This window comes from Leishmania infantum, chromosome 10, assembly GCF_000002875.2.
Source record: "Leishmania infantum JPCM5 genome chromosome 10".
NCBI classification, from domain to species: domain Eukaryota; phylum Euglenozoa; class Kinetoplastea; order Trypanosomatida; family Trypanosomatidae; genus Leishmania; species Leishmania infantum.
This window is the reverse complement of record NC_009394.2, coordinates 25899-48517: the sequence shown is the minus strand read 5'-3', so window position 1 is coordinate 48517 and position 22619 is coordinate 25899. Positions and strand designations below refer to the sequence as shown.

General features: G+C 58.0%; 6 protein-coding genes across 6 annotated transcripts; all 6 read right to left on the bottom strand.

Annotated features, from left to right (window-relative positions):
- Positions 1 to 1346: 1346 nt before the first annotated feature.
- On the bottom strand, positions 1347 to 3689 carry LINJ_10_0120 (mitochondrial; the record flags this gene model as incomplete). The annotated part of the gene is made up of 1 exon (XM_001463625.1): positions 1347 to 3689. The coding sequence occupies one exon, from the start codon at positions 3687 to 3689 to the stop codon at positions 1347 to 1349; it is 2343 nt and encodes a 780-aa protein (XP_001463662.1).
- Positions 3690 to 5505: 1816 nt separating this feature from the next.
- On the bottom strand, positions 5506 to 7719 carry LINJ_10_0110 (conserved hypothetical protein; the record flags this gene model as incomplete). Its single annotated transcript, XM_001463624.1, has 1 exon — positions 5506 to 7719. One exon carries the CDS (start codon positions 7717 to 7719, stop codon positions 5506 to 5508), a length of 2214 nt encoding a protein of 737 aa, XP_001463661.1.
- A 5821-nt stretch (positions 7720 to 13540) lies between these two features.
- LINJ_10_0100 (conserved hypothetical protein) lies at positions 13541 to 14629 on the bottom strand (the record flags this gene model as incomplete). The annotated part of the gene is made up of 1 exon (XM_001463623.1): positions 13541 to 14629. One exon carries the CDS (start codon positions 14627 to 14629, stop codon positions 13541 to 13543), a length of 1089 nt encoding a protein of 362 aa, XP_001463660.1.
- Positions 14630 to 16018: 1389 nt separating this feature from the next.
- Positions 16019 to 17206, bottom strand: LINJ_10_0090 (WD-repeat containing protein; the record flags this gene model as incomplete). The annotated part of the gene is made up of 1 exon (XM_001463622.1): positions 16019 to 17206. One exon carries the CDS (start codon positions 17204 to 17206, stop codon positions 16019 to 16021), a length of 1188 nt encoding a protein of 395 aa, XP_001463659.1.
- Positions 17207 to 18258: 1052 nt separating this feature from the next.
- On the bottom strand, positions 18259 to 19032 carry LINJ_10_0080 (conserved hypothetical protein; the record flags this gene model as incomplete). Its single annotated transcript, XM_001463621.1, has 1 exon — positions 18259 to 19032. One exon carries the CDS (start codon positions 19030 to 19032, stop codon positions 18259 to 18261), a length of 774 nt encoding a protein of 257 aa, XP_001463658.1.
- A 1242-nt stretch (positions 19033 to 20274) lies between these two features.
- Positions 20275 to 21513, bottom strand: LINJ_10_0070 (dehydrogenase-like protein; the record flags this gene model as incomplete). Its single annotated transcript, XM_001463620.1, has 1 exon — positions 20275 to 21513. The coding sequence occupies one exon, from the start codon at positions 21511 to 21513 to the stop codon at positions 20275 to 20277; it is 1239 nt and encodes a 412-aa protein (XP_001463657.1).
- Positions 21514 to 22619: the final 1106 nt, after the last annotated feature.

The following is a 22619-nucleotide window of genomic DNA, read 5'->3' as shown; positions in this document are numbered from 1 at the left end:
GAACAAGCGAAAAGGACAGTGAAGCGGAGGGGACGGGAGAAGGGGGAGAGGGGGGAGGGGGCAGCGCATCGATGCGTACTCAGACTCTTTGCGATCTCTCACGGTGATGTGCACTGCTTACGTTTCCCTGCGAAGGAAGTGCATGCGTGTTTCCTTTTCGTGTGTGCATATGTGTGTGTGTGTGTGTGTGTGTGTTCGCTGCAGCTGCGACGATCTATCGTGCTGCCCGTTTGTGGCCACCTGCTGGTGTTGCTTCAAGGGGGCAGGGTGCTTAGGGTGTGGGAAGGGATGTATGCCGTAGTGCGCCTCTCAGTTCCTTTTCGCATCTTCACGTGCGTCGCTAGCAACCGGCACGCACGCGTTCGACGGCGTGCCCAGCATATCTGGGAGTTGCGGAGGGCGATTCGCGGCGGTGAGGGAATAGAATGAGACGCAATGCACGTTATTTCCTTTTTTGATTCAAGTATGTTTGGGTCCGTTCTTTTTCGTTTTTTTCTGGTCTTCCCGCTTTCGTTCCTGCGGCGGTGATGTGCGATGTGGCGATGCGGGAGCAGACACATACACCTGCAACGCACGTGGACCATAGAGAAGCAAGCGGGCGGGTAGTAGAGAGGAGGAGAGATGAGAACGCAGTGACGATGCAGTGCGCGGGTGTGTCGGCGGAAGCAGCGTGAGCAAGCAGCAGAGAAAAGCCTTACTGGAGGTGAAAAGACGCCACGGCGCACATGCGCGCACCATCCCGTTAACCGCACAGAAAATGGCCGGGACGAATAGGCCCGGTGTGGGTACGCGGATAACACATCAAAACTAGTGTGAGACAGTGCGGCTCTTCATCCTGCAGAGACGCTATCATGCCGTCGCCTCTCGCCGCCCCCTCCCCCTTTCAAGTGGCCGGTGTGCGTAGGCTCTCCTGCATGCAGTGATCATAAAAGCACACGGCTTTCTACGATGACAAGAAATCCGAGAAATCACATCCGTGAAGCAGTAAGATAACGATGGGGCACAACGCATACCGACAGAGCACTCCAAAACGAGCTGCAAAGTAAGGGGAAGAGCAGAGCGCCAACCGGATTGCCGCAGTCGCGGCAGCAGCAGCAGTGGTGCCCCGGTGTCGACCCCTTCCACCTCCATCGCTGCAGAGCGGATACCTCCTCTGCTTTTCATCCCTCGCTAGTTCTGCAGCCCTGTGCCGCGCTCGTTTTTCTCGAGCAGAAGAGGACGAGGAGGGAGGGGGAGGGGCCAAAGCACTCCGCGTGTACCTCTTTCGCCCCCAAGTCACGTGTGGTAGGTTTGCGCCGACACGTCATTATCAGCAGGGATGTTGTCCCGTCGGCCACCTTCTGTGCCTAGCCCACAGGCTTCTGGTCCGACTCCGATACCAGACCAGAGAGAGTCTCCACCTGCTGCCGTATCTCCCGCCGTCCGCGCACCCGCCATTTCGTGTTCGACAAGGCGTGGCCATGCATGCGCAGCACCGGGATGACCCAGCTGTCCTCGCTGTCCGCGGCCTCAATGTCAGCGATCATCTTGCGAATTTCATCGTTGAGGGCGTGGTCCGTCTGCTTCTCCACAAATCTGGCAATTGGCGGCACGCGGGTGTCGCCTGGGGTGAGGAAGGTGTGCGACGTCCCTTGCCGGCCGGAGCGGTCCACCTGGCTAACGCGCTGCATGTACACCTCGGTGAAGGCAGGCAGGTCGTAGTGGATCACGTGCCCCAGCTCCTCGGCATCGAGTCGCTTCGTCGCCACGTCCGTGACAACCAAAATGCGTATGTCGCCGTGCTGGAAGGCCTTGAGGAGTTCGTTGCGCTTGCGAGAGCACAGGCCGCTGTGCACACACTGAACCATAGATGACGGGGCAGACAGCGCCTTGATCAGCTCCCTCCTCACCTCCTCTGCGGTCTCTCGATAGGCGCAGTACACCAACACCTGGTCGCGCTTCAAGATGGTGCCCTGGTCGTACAGCTGCTGGATGGCTTTGATACGGTCATCGCGGCTTGGCAGTGGGTACAGGATCTGGCGCACATTCACGTTTGTGTGCTCCTCGCGCGTCGCCATCACCGTCACCGTCAGCGGTGACATGTACTTGCGCACGAGGGACTCGATGGACGGCTCCAGCTCTGTGCACCACAGAGAAAACTGATGCGCAACGCCGTTCACCTTCACAGCGTGCATTATGTCCTCGACATGCGGCAACGCTGTGCGGCCATTCCGGCTGGGGTCCGCCGCCAAGAGATGGTTCGCCCTGTCCACCACCAGTACGTGCACGCGACTCAGAGTGACATGGCCCTCGCGCACCAGCGCCGTCAAGCGAGCTGGTGTGGCCACAATTACGTCGCAGCCCTTCTTCCGTCGAATGACGCTCCGCTGGCCTTCTTCATCGTCACCGTCCACCGACTGATACGCTGCAACGAGTCGAACGTCTTCTGCAGAGAGGCTGCTGTACATCGCGGCCGTCCGCAGCACCGTTTGGCGGTTGGTGCACAGGACAACCACAATCGGGCGCGCCACGACGTCGCCGGACGATGATGACGGCGCCTCAGACAGCTCTGGCGGCAGTGGCGCCGAGCTGGTGCCCTCCTCCACCACCTTTGCCAGCCGCTTCTGCTCCTCGGCGGCCTTGGCCTTCACGAGCACGGCCATGGAAAGCACGGCGTAAGCGACTGTCGTTCCGCTGCCATCGGGAGCGATGCCGACGACATCGCGCCCGCGCATCAGCTGCGGAATGGCGGCCGACTGGAAGAGCGTCGGGCGCGTGAGCCCCGATTCACTCAGCCCCTGCATTACACGCGCCGGCAGCACATCCATCGCCTCGCGGAAATGCTGAAAGTGCTTTATGGGAATGGGCTTGCAGTGCTCATCAAGCACCTGGACCCGCCATGTGATGCTGTGCTGCAGGCTGTGCGACTCGACGCGCCTCTCGCTCTCCATGACCTCACCGCACATGATCGCATCAACATCCTCTTCGTTGCTCTGCCTCGTCTGGCGTGCCTGCTTTCCAGCGTGTGTCTCGTTCAAACCTCCGAAGCCGAGCTTCTTGACGCGCGGAGCCGGCGACAGCCCGTCGGATCGTGGGAAGACGACCGGAAGCGGGTGGCCTGGTACCATGGCTATGCCTTCAGCCGCGCGGCGCGAGTCGAGCATCGCCGCAGCCATCGCTGCCGCACCCGCGGCGCCTTGCTTGTTGCGTCCAGAGCGCATGACGGCGTCGCTCTCTTCCTCCTCGGCCGCTCGCGTTGCCATCTCCGGGTCATTGGCTGCCAGCGGTGAATCCCCTGATCGGCCAGCGCCGAGGCCGCCGGTGGGGTTGAGCAGCCCCTGGTGCCCTTCTTGTAGTTGCAGGTCGTTGAAGAGGATGGCGGGGTTGTAGCTGAGCACTTTGGCGGAGGCGAAGATGTGGCCAGCGTCCTCCTTGGCGTATGTGGTGGACTCTCCGTACAGCTTGAAGGATGTGCCGCTCACCTCGAGGGGGTGCGTGTACGAGGAGTCCGCCTCACTCAGCGCGGGGTCATCCGTGGCAGACGAGCCCTGTGGCAACACGTTGGACGTTGTTATCCCCGAGACCGCGGAGTCATCGGCGATGAGTGTGCCCAAAAAGCCGCGGCGTTGCGTTCCACGCGCGGCGCGCGTGGATGCAGGCCAGGGACTTTGCAGAGCGGCATGAAGGCATCGCTGAGCACGTGTGCGCATCCTGTGCCCGTGCCTGCCCGTGTATGTCGGCACACACGTGTCAGTGCAACTTGTTTTTTTTTGCCTCCTTGTGAGAAATATGCACAAAACGAAAGCAGCTTAAGAGAGATCTGGGCTGATGGCGTGACCAAAGTCCTCCTTGCCTCACCGTCGTTGTACAACGCGCGCGTGGGAGTGAGAGGGACGCAGCGGCGAAGACACAGAAGCCGGCATGGTGGACGGCGCAATGCCCCCCTTCCCTCTCAAACGCACACACGCACGCACACACCAAAAAGCAGGGAAGACACAAGCACCAACAGAGGGGAGGATCGGAGCCCAAGTACGTATGATCGCCCGACAAGAGCCAAAAGACAAAGGCTGCGAGAGAACAGACAAGACGCAAGATGAAGAGAGGAAGAAGAGCACCGCTTGCTCGATGGCGTGCGGGTCTCACTGCAGATGCAGTCACAGAAACGCAATCACGGGAAGAGAGTGACTTGCACAAGTTGCATTGCCCAACGCCGAAGCCGCTTACTCGATTCTTTTCCTCTTCGCACCCTCGAGCGCATACTGGCGTTGGAAGCGACGTAGGCGACAGTGATGAACGCGTACCTCTCTAGAAAGGAGGGAGGGCGGCAGGGGGGCTCGTTGGTGGACGAGCCACGTTCCTAGCGTTACATACTCTTTTGGGGCATGCTACTGCTCCTCTGCGCGCTTCGTTTTCGCGCTCCTTTCCCGCAGTCCATCCCAGCGGGCACAAATCGCACATGACTCGCACACCCGCTTGATCGAGCTAACAGAATCACGAGTCCATCCGCTGCCCACGCACACACCCGCACCGTGATGCGCAAGCAGAACAACGGGAACGAACACGAGGAGAGTATCCGAAACGAAAAAAAAATGCACAATAAAACGAAAATGTACCATGAGCCCAACCGAAAAAAAGGGGGAGAAAAGCCATCAGCAATGATCCAGGCAGCAAGGCAACATGCACACACACACATACATACATGCTTCAACACAGTAGCGTAATATAGTCCCCCCTCCCATCACCATCCTCAGGGTGAGGTGAAAGGATAGGATGGTAAAACAAACCAAAAAAGGAGGCAACGCAACGACCAAAAGCAGCGGCTTACCGACTTGCTCGCCACCTCTTCATAATGAACACTGCAGCAGCGCGTCTCCTTGCAGGCCCATCCTAGCGAGCACGCACATACACACACACGTATGCACAGACTCAAGAGGTTGACGGGGCACCGTCGATCAATCCAACACGCGTGACTACCCGTGCCACCTGCCACGTCCTACAAGGGACCATAACGTGAGTCGCGTAGTTTCACACAAAAAAAAAACGCATGAATGGGGACAAGACGAAGCGCGTGTGCCTGATTGTGCGACCGCCAGTCTATAGGGAGGTGCTCTCACGGCATATGCTGCGTGTCCTAGACGTACGTTGAGGGTTGTATTAGGAAAGGAGAAAGATGTCGCTAGAGGAGGTCTGTGTGCCGGCGGTGGAGGTGATGATGCCATACGACGACTGGGACTACCACTCGGCACACGCACACAGAGAAACCAAGTCGAGAACACGCAGACGAAGAAACCGAGACACGCGAGAGCGACCGCAGGCCACAGCCGAAAAAGTCGACCAATCACAAGAACAAAGAGAAGCCACGATAGACGTGCACGTCATACCAGACGCCCGCCACGGGAAGAGGGCAGGAGGGACGGATGGATACAGGCAGCGGCCCACCGTCCCCCGCCCGCTATCCCCCTCCCAAAACCGAACGCACGCCGCCATGACGACAACAGCCCCCGCCCCCCTCGCCGCATTCCCACCTCAGCTGCTAAAGTTGTAGGTTGGCAGGTTTGTGATGCCGGTGTACGGGTCGTCGGAGCTGTTTCGGCGATTGTTGGTTGACGGCTCATCCGCGGTCCCACCGCCAAACGAGAAGGTCTCCGCTGGCGGCGCCGTGACCCCGACCCCGCTCGGCCCATCATCGCCACCGCCGCTTGGGCCAAAGTCGAAAGTCGGACGCGACGCCACGTAGGCTGGCGAGTTCGTATCATCCTGAAAGCCAAAAATGCCGCCGGTGATCTCTACAGCGCCGTAGTTTTTGTTGTCGGCGGCGTCCGGTGGCACCGTGAAGTCATCCATCTCGTCATAGTACGGGTCATCTCTCTTGTTGTAGGCGTCCCTGACGGCAGAAGGTGCCGCGGCGGCGAAGCTCGAAGCCGCTGCCTCGGACTGTTGCGGCTCCAGCACAAAGCCGCCGCCCATCTGCGGGGAGACCGAGCTTGCCTGCAGGATGCTGCCGAAGTCAAACGTAGGCTGCGCGTCCTGCTGCCTCGACGAGGCAGACGACCGCATGAAATCGTTCATCGAGGGCAAGCCCGCTGGTACGTTAGAGGCGGCAGCCGGCGCCGGCTTCGCTGAAAACATGTCTACGCCGAGACCAGAGGGCTTCAGCGGGTCCTCGTGGACGGGCTTTATGGAGGTGTCGTCCTTCCTCTTCGTTGCCGCCTCCTCTTCCTTCTTGGTGTTGCTGAAGTCGCCCATAGTAGGCAGGCCCGCGTCAGCGAAGAGGTCACGCGGGGTGCGGTGGCCAGAGCTGGAGGACGCCGAGGTGGGCGAGGTGGGCGAGCGGGTAGGGACGGGTGCGGTGGGGGTCTTGAGCCCTTTGAGCGCCTCCACAACCTGCTTTCGCTGCACGTCGTCCATCACGGGCTGCTCCTTCGACCTCTTCGGCTTGTCGTCGTCGCTGAAGAGGTCGTCGACGGCGTTGCGGCCGTTGCCACCAGTTTCTCGCGAGGTATCTATTCGGCTCTTGATATCCAACTCCGGCGGGTTCTTGCTGCGAGCCCACTTCACCACGTGCGAAGCCGCCACTGTCACCATGTGCTGGATCCTTGGCGCCATCTGCTGCTGCTCCGCATTCAGCGCGGCAATGCGAGCGTTGATGGCAGCCACCTCGCGGGCGAGTGGGGTGTTCTTCCTGGCGGCCTGCTTCTTCATAGCCTCCGTCAGCGCTGTGCGGGACTCCTTCAGCACCTGCATCTTCTGCTGAAGCGCAGCCACCTTGTCGAGGTTCGCGCTCAGCTCCGCCATCACGTCCACCTTATGCTGAATGCGACCGAGCGCCGTCTGCTCCTCTTCTAGTTTCTTCACCTGCATCTCCACCTCTTCGATGCTTCGGTTCACTCGGTTTAGCTGCTCCATCACCGTGTTGCCGCTGCTGTTGCCGTCGTCATCGATGAAGTCCTCGCCAGCGCGCATGGCCATCTCGCGGAGGTAGGCGGCGGTCTGGCCAATGAAGTTGTTGCGGTGCTTCCGGGCGAGCGCGGTGTACTGCACAGCCACCACTTCCTCGCACCGGGTTTTGATGACCTCAGTCGCCAAACCCTCGGAGCCCACAAGGGCCTTGCGGCGCTTCTCGAGCTCCGCCAGCTTCTTCTCCTCGCGAGACTGCGGCAAGCTCTGCCCCTCCGCCTTCATCGTGCGCCGCCGCTCGAGCAACGTCTCTAGCCCCATCAGTATCATCATGGCTTCCCCACGGTTCATCACCTTCAACGCCTGCGGCGGCAGCGGCGCAGCCACCTCGCTCGGGTCGATCAACCCGTCGAAGGAGAGAGGAGGGGCATGCTCTGGGTACACGAGCACCGCAATCCTCATCTTGGCGGTGGTGCCATAGAGGCGGAAGACAACGGTGAGGATGCCTGAGCCGGACGCTCCGTAATCCTTTAACACCTGTGTGCAATCCGCTTCCGTCTCCCCCACCAGCCGGCGCGGCATGCCGCGCGTGTACTCCTCTATCATGAAACGAATGTACTTTGGAGCGAAACGGCCGCCGCCGTGGCCTGCCTTGAAATGCACCACGGCTGCGCCCTCCGGCATACTGGCGAAGTTGATCACGCCACCCTGTGCGGTGTAGCACGGGGTGGAGCGGTTGGTGTTGCCGCGGTGGTACATGACGGTGTACTGCTGGCCATTTGGCAAGGCCGCACACTCCACTGTGAGCACCTTGAAGCGCAATACGTGCGTCTCGCGAGGCATCGTTACGTCTGCCACGAAGGGGTGTGCTTGCGAGCTAGATTGTGGTGGCGAGCTCTTAGAGACAGAAAAAGCGAGTCGGAGGGGCGTGCCGCCGATGCGCGCTCTGCTTGCTGAGCGGCAAAACACAAAGACGACGTAAAGGACTTCGGCTGCTCACGCCCTTCCACCGCCCCGCTTGAGACCGGGTAGGCGGGTCTTCAAACAGCAAGAGGACGGTGGCGGCAGCCACAAGCAGCGACGGCGCTGAGTGTGTGTATATATAAATATATACAGCGGAAGAGTGGAGCGCGAAGCAAGGGAAAAGAACACGGCGAAAACGCGGGGTGTTGGCGGTCGGACCGAGGCAACGTGGGCACAGCGAGAGAGAAAGAGACAGGGAAAGAGCTGCGGGGGCAGCGACGCACACACGCAGGCAGACGTTTTCTTGCACGCGCGCGCACGTGAGAATGAAAAACGAAGAGATGTATGAAGATGCTACAGGCAGAGGGAGGCAGCGAGAAAGACGCTGAAGAGGATGTGTGCGCGGTCAATAAACGCAGTCGATGCACACTTGTGTGAGCGCAAGCGTGAGAGCCGTAAGAGAGTTGGGGGAGGGAAGGGGGGGATGAGGCAGTGAGTGCGACACAGGAGTGATGATAGCGGCACAGTTGCGCATCCTTTCAGCACGCACATTCGAAGACAGAAGGTGCCCAGTGATCGCTTGAGTGCACGCCTGCTGCATGCGTGTGTGCTGGTGCCATACCGCTTTCCTCCACAGGCGAAGACATGCGCAGGCAGACAAAACAGATGAGCCGCTGGCGGTGGAAAAGCCTTGTGCGCAGGCCCTGTCCTCCTCGAGGGCCCGCGACCGAATAGCCCACGCTCACGCGTACGTTGTGCACCTTCTCAGCGTCACGAACACGCACTCCGTTTGACAGAAAGAGTCGCGTCAGCGCTACGCGGTCTCAGTGCATACTGCACACAGATGCGGCAGTTTATACTTAGTCTACTTTTTATCTGTTGCTAGCCTGCCTGTACTAGCAGGCAGCTGAAGCATACACGCGCACACATACGGGCATAAACGCGTCCACATCACTCGGGGCGTGTGGGTCTGCTTACGTGATTGTGGGCCCTGCGCGTTGTTCTTCAACGCGCATGTAGGAGCGATGAAAAAGCGCAAAAAAGGAAGAAAGACAAGCGAAGAAGCGTGGCAAGCGAAACGAGAAATAGTGGTCCAAACGGCGGCATAAACAGACAAGGAGGAGGCGGAGGAGATACAGGGGAAGGGGTGACATCCCCACGCACCTACACGCACGGAGCACATGTAAACACCCGGTGAGAGAGAAAGCAAAGGAGAAGGCAGCAGCGCACATGAAAAGAACGGGAGGAGGGTGCCACAACAACAAAACACCGCCAACAAGAGAGACAAGCAACAAAACGTGGGCATCTCACCACCGAAAACAACAAAAACGGAACAGCTCTAAGATGGAAAAAAAGGCACAATATAATACATCATCAGGCGATCAATGTGGTGGGTCGTCGCACACGCAGACAGACGGAGAGCACGCGGTGGATTCTCATTAAAAGAAAGCAAGAGACCCGGAAAGGAGGGAGGGGATTGTCAAGGTCGATATCTTCTTGTTATCCGTTCTTTTTTCGTTTGGCGTTGCAGAGTTACTCCTCCACATCATCTGCGGCGCAGCAAGGCGGTAAGCAGGCAGAGAAGAAAGAGTGCGGTAACGCAGAGAGAGAGAGCAGGGGGGAAACAATGGAAAAAAGACATGGATGATTAGCCGAGATTCAACAAAGAGAGCACGCGCTCTAAGCAGTCGCCCTCGATTCCGCTATCATGGGCGCGTGCATCTGCGCGGGGTGCGGGCGTCTGCATCGCTTGCGGAGTGATTGTGCCTGCGAGTGCGTTCTTGGTAAAGAGGAGCTGTCTCTGGCGAGCTTGGCAGAAAAGCAAGGCGGAAGAGAAGAATAAGCGTCGGCACGCAGCGCTAGACCCACAGTTCCCACAGAGAGAGAGGAGTGAGTCCGCTCGCGCGCGGCACGCACACGTACGCACTGCCACCGTGACAACACAAACAGAGAGAAACGTTAAAAGGACGGAGAAGAAAAGAAGCGTGAGAGAGGAGACCATTCAAAGACCAAAGAGAAGCGAAGCAAGAAACAAGGGGGGATGGGGGAAATGGCGGGGGGGGACGGGGGAGATGGACACATTCAAGCCCAACGAGTCAGAGGGAGACACGCCGAAAGAAAGACCAACGTAAGAATGCTTAGAGAGAGGGAGCCCGGTGACGAGAGAAATGCCCAGCGGCGGGAAAGTTGACGGGAATGAGAGAGATGGAAAGAGTGAGAAGAGGCAGAGAATACCGAGGGAGAGCAGATGTGCTTCTTTTAACGCACGGCACGCGGCGCAGAGAACAAGACCTCTCACATGCACACGCGCAAGCGCTGTGGTGCACAAGGAGAGATCGTGTGCCTGCCTGCATGCGTGCATGCGTATGTCTTTCCTCCTGCACAACTGTTCGAACAGGGCGCGGGCACGAAAATGTCTGCCGAAAAGGACGGAAACGAAGGAGGAATGACGCTCATTTTGTACTTTTATGCATCTTTCGGTCGCTCTTCGACGCATTTTCCGCTGTGGTGGTTCTGTCCCACCCGCGCTTGCCTGCTCAGTTCGACCTTCGCATCACAAGGGGAGGTAAAGGGAAGATGTAGAGGAGGGAAGAGCGAGGTGGCTGGGTGCGGCAGACGCTGGGCAGAGTCGTGCGCTGCACCTCATCGCGCCTCGGTCAAGGGGCTTGGAGCGCGCACACACACGCGCACGCACGTAGACCAATACACACGCACACAAAACAAGAGCAGTAGGCGTACAAGGCCGAAGCGCAAATTTCTGTCCGGTAGGGAAAAGAGGAAAAGCAAGTGGTCGTGAGCGGAGAAAAAATGAGGACAAGCACAAGCGCACGCACGGCAGCCGTTTTGCTTCAGGCATGTATTACGTTCGTTTAGCCTGCATGCTAGCCATTATAGCTCTCGGCGTGTATAAGCGAGATCCCTAGAGACAAAGCATACTTTACATGACGCAGTCACGTTTAGGCATCGTCAACCACGTCTGCCCAGCGGTAACGGTGAATCTGAAGTGCCCCCGCGTCTGTACGTGTGTGTGTGTGTGTGTGTGTGTGTTGGAAAGAAGGGCGACACCTGTCTGAGTGGCAAGCTGTCCTCCCTCCTGTATTGGCATGTACGAGTGACAGTATACATATATATATATATGCGTGTGTGTTTGTGCAGTTACCTGTATCATACACCTGTGCATCCAATGGAAGCGCTACCATTTTGTTCCGCAAGAAGTGAAGCATGAAAAAAAAAGCGTGAATAGCATGCGAGTGCAGGTTCAGCCCTCTTCTCTCTCGTGCAAAGGTGTACGTGTACGTGTGTGTGTGTGTGCCTTTCTGTGTGCGTCTCACTATCGCCGAGAAGTGCCTTAGCGCTGAGCAGCGGCGGGGGTCCAACACACACACACACACACACAGGCGTACACACGCGTACTCCAACACTCAGAGTGGGAGAGAGAAGCAGAGCCAATACAAAAACAATGAAAAGTCGAAAGCAAACGCACGCAAACGCGGCCATTGAGTGAGTGTGTGTGTGTGAGAGAGAGAGAGAGTATGAAGAGTGAAGACGGAAAGCATAACAAGAGGAAAAACAGAAAAAATGCCTTGACGGGGGTGTCAACGCAGAGAGAGAGGAAGACAGTTCGAAAAGGTGGAGCCGCGCAGTACGCGTCTGTGCTGATTCATGACCACTAGGAGGACAATGCAAGGAGGGCAAAATTCCCCACCCACTAAAATAAAAAAAGTGCATAGGGGAGTTGAGCTCGGGAGAGGGGGATGAGGGGGGGGGGCAAGAAAAGGTAGAGCAGGGGTGGCGCACGAAGCGCCATCGACAATATTCTATGAATGGAGGGTGTGTGTGTGTGTGCGTCTCTAAGGGGAAGAGAGGCACACAACAAAAAGAGCAAGAAGCGGAAGCGTGACTATGTTTGAGCGCTTGTCCTCGTGTGTGTGTGTGTATGTGTGCGGCGGGGGAAGGGGGGCGTGGAGCGGACCTTCACGTCAGCAGCGGATGGAGAATCCTCGGCAGCGTTGCCAGTAGCAGTTGCCTCTGACGTTGCACGACGCGGCTGGCGCTAAAAGTGGGCCCAAGAACTAAATATCATACAAACTGCGGCATCGAGGACAAGAGAGTTGGTGCGATACTCCGGCCAAACTGTAAGGAGGTTATACAGAGGGCGAGACGCAAGCACTACAGAATAAGAGGGAGTTGGGGTAAGGCAGTCGCACACGAAGATAAAAAAAAGAGGAGGGACGATGGTGAGCGGCAGTACAGGGGGAAGGCAGAAAGGCACAGATCTATGAAAGGCGCGCACACAGGGACCACGCACAGCCACCTACAGCATCGAAGGTGTTCATACAGCCACGAGTACACACAAGGAGGAAGAAAGGCAAAGGACAGGAAAACGCACAGAGAGAGCAAAACAAAACAAAAAAGCAGCACGAATAAAGTAGACGAAAAGAGGTGTGTGCGCAAGTATGCAGTGTGAGGTGTTTGGAGTAAGACACACACACACACACACACACACCTAGATGAAGTTTGGTGGGCGAGCGGCTTGCACGGATATGTGTACAGCTGCTCATCCCCTCCCTCCCGATCACTCCACACTCCACAACGCTAACAGAGAGACGCACAGGCGTGCAGCAAACACAAAAAGGAGCGAGGCGTCGTGGCGTGAGTACTTGTGTGTATTCCCATAAAAGGGCAACACAACGGAGGAGGACGGCGAACGGGGAGGGGGGAAGGGGCAAAAAAAAAGAAAAACGAAATCAAAGCAGAGAGCGGGTGGAAACCGTAAAGAGAGGAGACGCGTGCGCAGACACGCACACGCACACAACAAGAGCCCAGCAAATAAAAAAAAAAACAAGACCAATATGGAAAAGGAAAAAGAGAACATACCAATATACGTTTTTTTTTGTGTATGTGCTGCCCCATCTTGTTGCCTCTCTACGCGCAGAGAGACAAGGAGAGGGCGATCTGACAACAGAAACTACCGTCATCGACAGCGGCATGCATACACCGACACGAGCGCAGGCGAGTAAACATTTTACGCTCATCTACAAGGAGGGGGAGGGTCGAAAATGAGTGCGGCGAAGACACACGAAGAGGGCGAGAGAGGAAGAGGGAAACAGATCGACTGTCGAAGGTAGGAAGAGAGCATGCGCCAAATTAACAACAAAGAAGGAACACTCCGCGTATGCAGCAAGAGAAGGAAGCCAAAACAACAAAAAAAGTAAGAAGAACCGAAGGAGAACGGAGAACGGGCGAAGGAAATCATCCATGGCGTATAGAGACGGAAGACGAGAAGGAGGGAAGGAGGGGGCGGGGGAGTGAGAGCATACAGAAAAAGAAGGGCGGCGAAAGGTGACCCCGAGCAAACGAAGCACGCAGAGCGCCATTGACACGCATGCGGCTGGCTAAAATAACGATAGCGGTGAGGGGTGGGGAGTCGTGGTGGTCAACGTTGATTGCCTTCAACGGATCGTACAGACACATGAAGCACGATATGTGCGACGCCGGCGTCAGAGGCGGTACGGTGGGGGAGGAGGGGGAATTCACGAAGAGACAAGCACGTCAAAACGCCGCACGTAGGGCATGCGGAGACGGAGAGACTCAGGCGTCGTCGCGCCAGCATGTACTGCGCTGCTTTACATGTGCGCTACCGCTGCCTCACTCCCCCTCCCCTCAGTCCTCCCCCTTTTTCTCCGCATCAACTCTTGGCTCACTGCTGCTCACGGCGCTTCGCTGCTCCCCTGTTGTGCGGGTTGCTCTTCTTTCCACCGTGCTCGCCGCGGCGGCCGCGCTTCTCGGCGCCGTTGACGGTGTCGCGGTTCAGCTGGTCCATCCAGATGCGGCAGTTGTACTTCTTGTGCAGCATGCGGGTCAGATCATTGAAGTCCACGTAGGCGTCACTTGTGTAGCGGACGGTGAGCTTCTTGCGGTCGAACTGGAAGACGACACCCTCGATGGTGATGGGTACCGACAGCTGCACCTCCTGCAGGCAGGTCTGGCAGTACTCGAGTGCCTCAGCCTCACGTTGCGGCAGTGCCTCACTATTCTGCACCTCGAGCGCGGAGGCGACACGCAGCACCTTCAGTAGCGGCTTCGCAGCGCAGTTTGGTGACCCCTTTGCCGCCGTTTCCTCTTCTGTCGTGGGTGACGGCGCGGCTGTTACCGTCGCGGCCTCCATCTTGGCCATGCCGCTAATCACGCCGAAGTCCTCGCCTCGGTCGCCCTCGACGATAACCGGCAGCCCCACCACGTCCCGCGTCTCCTCCTCCAACGCCATAAGACTGTAGATGTCGGGAATAACAAAGGTGGCCTCGCTGTGGCGCAGCTGCACCGTCACCTCGTTGTCGTGCCGCGGCACCACAACGGGGCGGCCACCAACGTACACCTTTCCCAGTGCCTTTTTCGGCGGTGCCGTCACCGAAGATCGCATCACCGGCGCGACGACGACCGGAGCGCGACCGGCGCCAAGATCCGTGGAGGCATCCGAAGGGGACTTGCCCGTGAGAACAGCCGGGCTGTCGCCGAAGAGCGGCCGCCGCACCTGTAGGTCCATTGACATGCTGGCGAGAGACTGTGTCAGGTACGGCGTGCTGACGTTGCTGTACATAAACGTCGGGTCAAATGCCCGGGCCTCCCAGTTCAGCGGGGACTGGCGAGCGGAAAGTGGGGAGTTGAGCATGCTGTTGAACTCGACGGAGTCTTCCGGGGCCAGCACCTTGCTGGCGTACGGGTTGTGCCGCTTTGTCTTGGAGGACTTCATCGCCGAGACGCCGTGCGAAAGTTCATGCATCTGGTTCATGGCCTGAATGGTGTCGCGCGTGCAGTCCGTAAGCGGAGATCCGCAGAACATTTTCGATCAATGCGCTTGCGTGTGGGCGCCCGTGTGTAGGGGAAGGGGGAGGGGGGAGTGATGCGCTAGATGGCGCTGCGGCACACAGCTGCGCTCGCTGGAGGAAGAAAACAAGCAGTGTCAGTAAGCTAGCAACCTCTATTTGTGTGCGTATTGAAGGGAGCAACTATGCTTTCCGGCCTACCTCTCCGTGCAGACGGGTACGATTGCAGCGGAGTCGGATAGAAACGGATAGAGAGACAAGAGGGTGTCCTGCTACGGATATCTATAGGAGGGAGAGTTACTGGGGGGGGGGGGTGCGGCTGGAAGGATGCGCGTGGGTATCTCTGTCTGTGGCGGTGTGCGTTTTCTGTGCGTGGAAGGTCGGGCTTGACGCCGAAGCAGAGAAGCGATACGGAGAGATGGACAGACGGCGGAGGAGGCACAACACAGTGAGCAGATCGGCAGAGAGTGGAGAGAGAGACGCCAGAAAGGACAAGGAGAGAGGGGATGGTAGAAGCTAAAACAATAATAATAGAAAGCAGGCGGTGTCTATGAAACTATAGAGGACGACTATATATGGGAAGAGATCGCGAGGCACGGTGATGGACGCGGCGATGATAGTAAGGCTGAAACGCTGGTTCCTTGTACGTGCTTGTATGTGCGTGTGCAGCGGTAGCACGGTGGAAGAGTGCGGCCCCTGGAGGGGGAGGGGGCAAGCAACAATGGTTTGTAGAGGAATGAGCGCGAGGAGGATACAGGAAAAAGAGGCGTTGGGTCAGGGGTCGGCGAAGAGCACCACAGCTGATACACAGGACGGCGATAGGCCAACAGACGCGGACGCCGAGGATGTGCGATTGAAGGGAAACCTCAAAAAGAGAGAGGGGCGCAGAAAAGAAAAGGCGCTGTGGCGGGTGGTTGTGTGTGTGTGTGTGTGTGGGAGGAGGGGGAGCGAGGGCGAGGGAGAGGGCAAAGGCGAGGCGTTGATTTTTGTCTCTTGTATGAAGCAGTGGAAACTAAACGAAGCGAAACGGGCGACTGTCACGGGTGATGGTGGCGATGTGTGCGATGGGTACAGCGCAGAAAGACAGAGAAAGAGAACCGTGTGGGAAGAGAGAGGAGGAGTGCTTCACGGTGCACGCCAGAGCGACACCCGCAACTTGTGCTTTAACCGCACACCACATGGCGGAGATGCTGCGGCAGCCGGAGGCACAGGGAAGAAGGTGGGAAGATGCAAAGTGGCAGCAACACGCGGGCCCCTACGCACGACATACAACTCTTTTTCGTTTTTCCACGACCCTCTCCCTTTTACAAATCACTTCTTGTCCTTACGTCTTTCGCTTTTCAGCGTTGGGTTACTCACTCCGTCTCCGCGGACACGGTCCACAGGTGGATCACGTTGTCATCGCCAGCAGTGGCCAGCAGTATGCCTGTCTTTTCGCCCTCCGCGTTGCACGCTGTGAGGGTCCCTTGAGAAGCGAAGCTGACGCTGTTGACATCCGCCAAGTGCGCATCCGCGACGCGCGCCAGAGTGCAGGTGTGCACGCCCGTTTCATCCTCGTAGACACCCAGAAGCGAGAAGCTGTTGTCACCGCTGGCGCAGGCCACCACTGGTGCGTTGTGCGGTGCCCAGTCCACGTCGAACAAAGAGCGCTCTGCAAAGCCAGAGATGCGGGCGGCTTCCACGAACCTGCCCTCGGCGTCGCGCTTCCAGAAGATGATGGACAGATCGTCTGAGCAGCTGCAGAGCAAAGGCTGGGGCAGAGGCGCATGACTGGCGTGAGACGCCCTGACCAGCTCCATCGGCACCTCGAGTTTCTGGAGGGCTGTGGCCCAGACGGTGGCCTCGTGCGCCGCCATCGTCTGCACACACTGCCAGTCATCGTGGTGGTGCCCCTCGGACCACACCTTGATTGTATCATCGTACCCGCACGTCACGACTAGCGGAACGTCGCCATCGTTGTGTGGCAGCACAAACTGGCAGTGCTTAACGTCCTGTGCGTGCCCCGTCAAGACACCGCCGCATTCGTATTCGCCTTCATCCACGCGCTCCCAAATCCACGCTGTACGATCGCGCGCGCTCGTGACGAGCATGCTGTCGGTCGCCCACTCGACACACTTCACTTCACTCTCGTGCCCGTCCAGAACGCCCTCGATCTCGAAGCCGTACCCGTCGTCGCCGCCGTTGCGCCGCCACACAGTAGCTGTGTGGTCGAACGAGGCACACGAAATGTATTCACCGCTGGGACTCCAGCTGATGTGACGAATGGTGCGACTATGCTCCCCTTCCAAGGTGCCGAGGCACGTCCACGCCTCACAGCCGTTCTCCGCGGACCGACTGCGACCCCAAAACTTGACAGTGGTGTCACCGGAGCACGAGGCGAGCACAGGGGCCGTGGGGCACCAGCGCACGCACCAGACGCGATCTTTGTGACCTCTGAGCGCCGCAGTCCTCCGTACCTGCACACCTTGCGGAGCGCTGCTGGGCAGCAGCAAGGGTGGCGCTGTCGCCAGCGCCGTGCCGTCACTCGTCCTGGATCCCTCCATCTTCAGACTCGATTTTCGTTTGCACGCGCGTACGCGTGGGTCGCTGCCGATGACGGATCACACGACCACGTCGTCGGCCCGATGCGCGTGGAAGGGAGGAAAGAAAGAGCGACTGCTTGGTTGCCGCGGCCACCGTAACCCGCACGGGTCAGATTGGGCAGCGGTTGCAATGAGTGAGGTGAAGAAAGAGGGGTAGGACGTGCACGTGAGCGCATGTGCGCGTGTAAAGGCAGTGAACGACACATCATGGAGGCAAACAGCGAGAGAGAGAGAGCGGAGGCGAGGCCGTTCAGCAAGCAAAGGCGATGACAGGTAAAAAAGGACGAGAAAGCAAGCGCAGCAGCCGTTGGTCCCCGCACACAGCATGCATCGTGGCTGGGTGTGTCCGTGGCACATCAGCATGGCAGCTGCAAGCCGGCAGACGCACGCTAGACAAAAACGATGTCTGGTGAGCAAGCCCGCAGTATACCAGGAGAGCATCAAGGAGGCAAGTAGACAATCATGCCCCCCGCCGCCTCTGACCGCCAAAAAGGCAAGTAATAAATACGCCCACCCACGCAGGCATATTCAGTATCGAGACACATACACAGATGCGAGCGCACGCGCTGTGCCGCCACGACCCTGCCTTGCAGCAACGCCACTCCATCAAGGTTTCTTTTTGTTTTGTCTCACACACAGGGATGCTTACCAGCGTCGGGGAAGTGTTAATCGGCGGAAAAAGGGGGAGAGGTGTGGAGGAGCTCCACTTGAACAACAGGTGCACGTGTCTAAGCGTATGGGGGGAGGGGGGGCAAAAGACGAGGACGCCCTTTCACAGGCGAATACGGTCAAGAGGGAGAGAGCCAGAGCTAGGCAAGTGCGCACGCGCTCTGACGCTTAAAAAACTTCCAAGCTGTGAATACACGGCGACAGAGCAGCGTCACCGCAGCAACCCTAAGCGACGCCGCGAAGTAAAGCAGCTGCATCACACCGCGCCAGCCTCTCCTCTCTCTGCTCTTTCCTTGCCCATCCGCGTCTTCGTCGTGCACCAAAGCCCACGTCTGCACAATCACCTAATCGTCGTCGCTATCAGGGAACTGGTAGGCGCGCACGCTGAGGTCGACGCCAGCGCCGTAGAACTTTCCCTTGTTCTTCTGCTTCAGCTTATTGAAGCCTTTGCCCTTGGTGCGCATCATCTCCTGGTTCTGGCGCAGCACGAGGTGCTCCCTACCTGGGCGGTTGTCACGCAAGGCATCGGCGTCGAACGTCACCTTGGCTGGGTCGATGCGCTGGAAACGACGGAAGGTGCCGTCCTCGTTGAGGTGATGAGGCGTGCGTCGCGCCGCACCTTCTGACTCCGTCCTCACCGCCTTCTGCGCCGGCACATCCTCTGCACGAGGCGCAGGCATCTTACTAGCACTCGAGTTCTTTGGCACGGGCTCGTCTTCGTCGGAACTGTCGCTGTACACGGCCGCCTTCTTCGGAGCGTACTTCGGCGGCGTCTTCTTGGCCGCCGGTCTCGTCACCGACTCGTCATCGCTGTCACTGTCAGCGATCGGCACCTTCCTTGCTGTCGGCTTCGGGATCGGCGATGGTGACGACGTCTTCGCAGTCTTTTGCGATGCGCGTTGCGCCTCGTCATCTTCGGAGCTGGCGCCGTTGCCCACTGCTGCAGGAGTGGTCTTCTGCACACGATACGCCATCACGACTTCTTGCAGGCTCTTCTTGCCGAAGGGGGAGCGCAACGGTGGCGCCGTCGATGGCGCGTCCTTCCGCAAAGCCCTCGCTACGCGTGGGTGCTCCTCAGCGAGGTACTCCGCCACGAGATGGTCAACGGCGCGAGACATACTTTAGGGGAGAAATTGAGCAACAGGAGGCAGTGCAAGGGTTTGTGCCCGAGTAGTGGTGTGTGTGAGTGTGTGGGTGTCAGTGATCGTTTGGCTTGAGCTCCAGATGGGCGGTGTCTACACAGCATCGAGTGTGGGAGAGAGAAAAACGGCGAGCACAGTGCCGCCATGGCACGTCCACCCCCACCACCGGCAAAGACGGACAGCCAAGCAAGTTGGCGGCAGGAAGAGGTAGCAGGGAGAGAAAAGGAGAACACAAAAGAAGATCCGCGAAGCCGTGGATTGCATAGATGCGCACGTGTATGATATCTCGAGGGAAGGGACGCATCAAACAGAGCAGGAGAGGGAGGAAAGGCGGCGTGTCAACTCGACGACGAAGGCTCTTACAGCGCCAATTCGCTACCGTGTGTCTGCCGCCAAAGAGGGCGTGTGACACTGTTCATCAATGGCACGTCAATCACCTAATGCATTGATGGATAACTTCGTGTATGCTTATATTTGTTTTGCTTTCAGTACCCAAAACTGTTGAACGGTCAGTGCCGGCTCATGCGCTCGGCCACCTCGCACAGGAGGGGGAAGAGGCACGCAATGAAAGTAAGGTGCACCAGTGTTCGTGTGAGCCGCACATCTCCTCTCCGTCTGCACTGATCTGCGATGCCAATACTTCCATCCTGCGCAAAAGCAGCCAACTGCATGTCGACCACGCGCACTGCCACATTATACGACCCGGTCACACTCCTGAGAGACCGCACGGCCAGTGAGAGAGGGAGGGAAAGATACAACGAGAGAGAGGTGCACATAGCTTGGTCTAAAAGAGAGGACCAGGTCGTGTAGGGCAAGACCAATATCAGTGATAGAGCATACACAAAAAACGAGAGAACATGGAAAGGCGTGGTGGAAAAGGCGGAGTGTTCAGTGCCTATATGCACATGAACGTTAAGAAAGAAAGATGAGATGGGGACGAATTAAAGAAGGGACAACAGACGGGAGAGTAAAACGCAAGTATTATTGCTCTTGTCGCCGCAGTCCTCTGGCGCCGCAGCACGATCGCCGACCCTGCCAGCATAAGGGACATGCGGAGCATTTCTTTGAAGTGCCTTGCCCATCCCGCACCCATGCAGCGCCGTATGCTGAGTTTGATGGGTGGGGAGAAGAGTAGGCTTCGGAATTGTGCACATAGCACCTTTGTTGTGCATACCGCCGCCGCCGGTTCATCAGACGCGGAGTTTCGTGCACCGCCGATCACGGCGTCGACTGCACGACATCCGCTAGCAACTTGCCAGTCGGCTTGGAGCCGTCCAGTGCAAAGTAGCGCAGCAGCACGCGTCGGAGGCGCTCGTTGTGTGCGTCATCGACAGCGAGCGGAGAGAGGAGACTGTTGTACTCCGCGCAGTCCGCGTAGAAAGATCCACTGCGAATATTGTCCGCCAAGGCGCAGTAGAGGACCACCTCGGCGCCCTCACCAGGAAACTTGAACACTGTCCGTAAGAAGGCCTTCATAAAGATGGCCCCAAAGGCGTAGATGTCCGTGAGCACCACACCCGGGTGCAGCGCTACCACCGCAGTGTCCGTTCCGCGGAGATGCCTCGCCAAATCGCGGGTGTAGCACACGAGGAGCAACTTCGAAAGGCTGTAGTTGTGCGTGTGATGGGGTGATGTGGGGTCGCAGTTGGCGGCCATGACGTCGAGCGCGGTCTTGCATGGACCTGGCACACACGCATCGAGATGCATGAGCGATGCCACGTTGACAATGCGGGAGGGGCCACTTGCCTTCACCCGCTCCAGCAGGAGCTCTGTGAAGAGAACGTGGCCGAGAAAGTTGATCGACAGTACCACCTCGTAGCCGCGCTTGTTCAGCCTGTACGCGAACGGGCTGACCAATCCGGCGTTGTTGATGAGCACGTCAATCCGCGGCGTCATACCCAGCACCTCCGCGGCACACCCGCGCACACTTTCCTCGTCGTTGAGGTCCAGCTTCGCAAAATGCACCCGCGAATTCGAGACGCAAGCTTTCAGCCTCGCGATGGTGCGCAGCGCCTCCGCTTCGAATGGGCAGCAAAGGATAACGTCCACGCCCTCGCGCAGAAGCTGGTGCACAACCTCTTCGCCGATTCCACGTTCTCCACCGGTCATCACCACAACCGGGCGCGCACCAAATCCCTCCGCTGAAACACCGGCAGCGGGTGTCTTTGATTTCAGCGCCTTCAGGAACGCCGACGTCTTTCTGAAGTTTTCGGGCGACGACCGCCATGCACGCAGAGAAAGAAAGCGCACCGGGAGTCCGGAGGCGAGGCGCCGTTGGAAGAAGAACATGCCGACCGTGTAGCAAGCCAAGAAAGCGACCCCAGCAACGCCGCGGCGGCAAAGTGGGCCCACCACAGCACCCCAAATGGCGAGTAAGACAATTTGGCAAGAGACAGCGCGCAGCTCCGCGAGCGTGAACACTTCCCACGGAATATAGCAGTTGCCCACGTGTATCATCTTTCTCGAGTTTGTAAGTGCGACAGTGCAGCAGTGCGTGGGGTGCGTGAGTTTTATCGTGAGAGGGGGTAGAGGTGTACAGACATACACAAGCACACCATAAAGTATCAGGTGATTTAGAGGTTCGTCACAAGCAGAAAAAGGCGCGCGATCAACACTCCTCTGCTAAAGCCTATGCGACAAGATGCAGCTGTGCAGTAGCGTGGAATCAGGGGAGAGTATGTATACGTGTGTGCATGAGTATGTGTGTATACACATGATTGATTGCGTCAGAACGCATCGTTGTTAAAGGCAGTCGAGGGGAGAGTGGAAAGGGAAAAGGGGAGGAAGGGGGTGCTTGGTCCTCTTGAGAAGAGTCGCTACGGCACACTATATCAGTCAAGTGCGCTTTAGTAGCCGTTGGCATGCATCTCTGTGTATGAGTCATCGCGCGCAAACCTGCACACGCATGATTCAGTCGTACAGTTTTTTTTTTCGTGGTTCTACGTTTATTCTTTTCCCGATGCGATATAAACGACACTGCGATGCCGATAAGCGGCAGAGAGGTCTACGGCGGGGGCGTCAACGCAGCGAGGACGCCGCATCGTCAAACATACAGAGCAAAAGACGGAGGTGCAGCGGCGCCGCAAAGAAGGAAAACAACACCCACGCACACGCAGAGAAGGTGCAGAAAAAAGTGAAATGAGCGCGACATATGCGACACGGCCGCACCCGCATGCCATCTGCAGATACAGAGAGGGGGGGGGAAGAGGAACGGAGGATGGCGAGAGCAGTGCTGACGCCACCAGCGCAGAGGAGAGGCATGAGATGATCTGGTAGCTGGAACGGTAAAAGTAAAGCGCGAAACCAAAAGGGGGTAAAGAATAAACAAAGTCGAATGGAACAAAGACAGGGCTGTCAGCGGTGGCTGCGGCAGTGGCAACCAGTCATCACTTCAACGTCGGCAGAAGTAAGAAATGCAGGGAAGAGGATGGAAGCGCGTAAACGAAACGGGCGCCGAACGACACGGCCAAGAGCCTCCGAAGGCGAACCACAGCCGCCACAACTATGAAGAGAACAAGAGCACCCACAGACGTACGCGCCCGTTATCAAACGCATCCATCGAG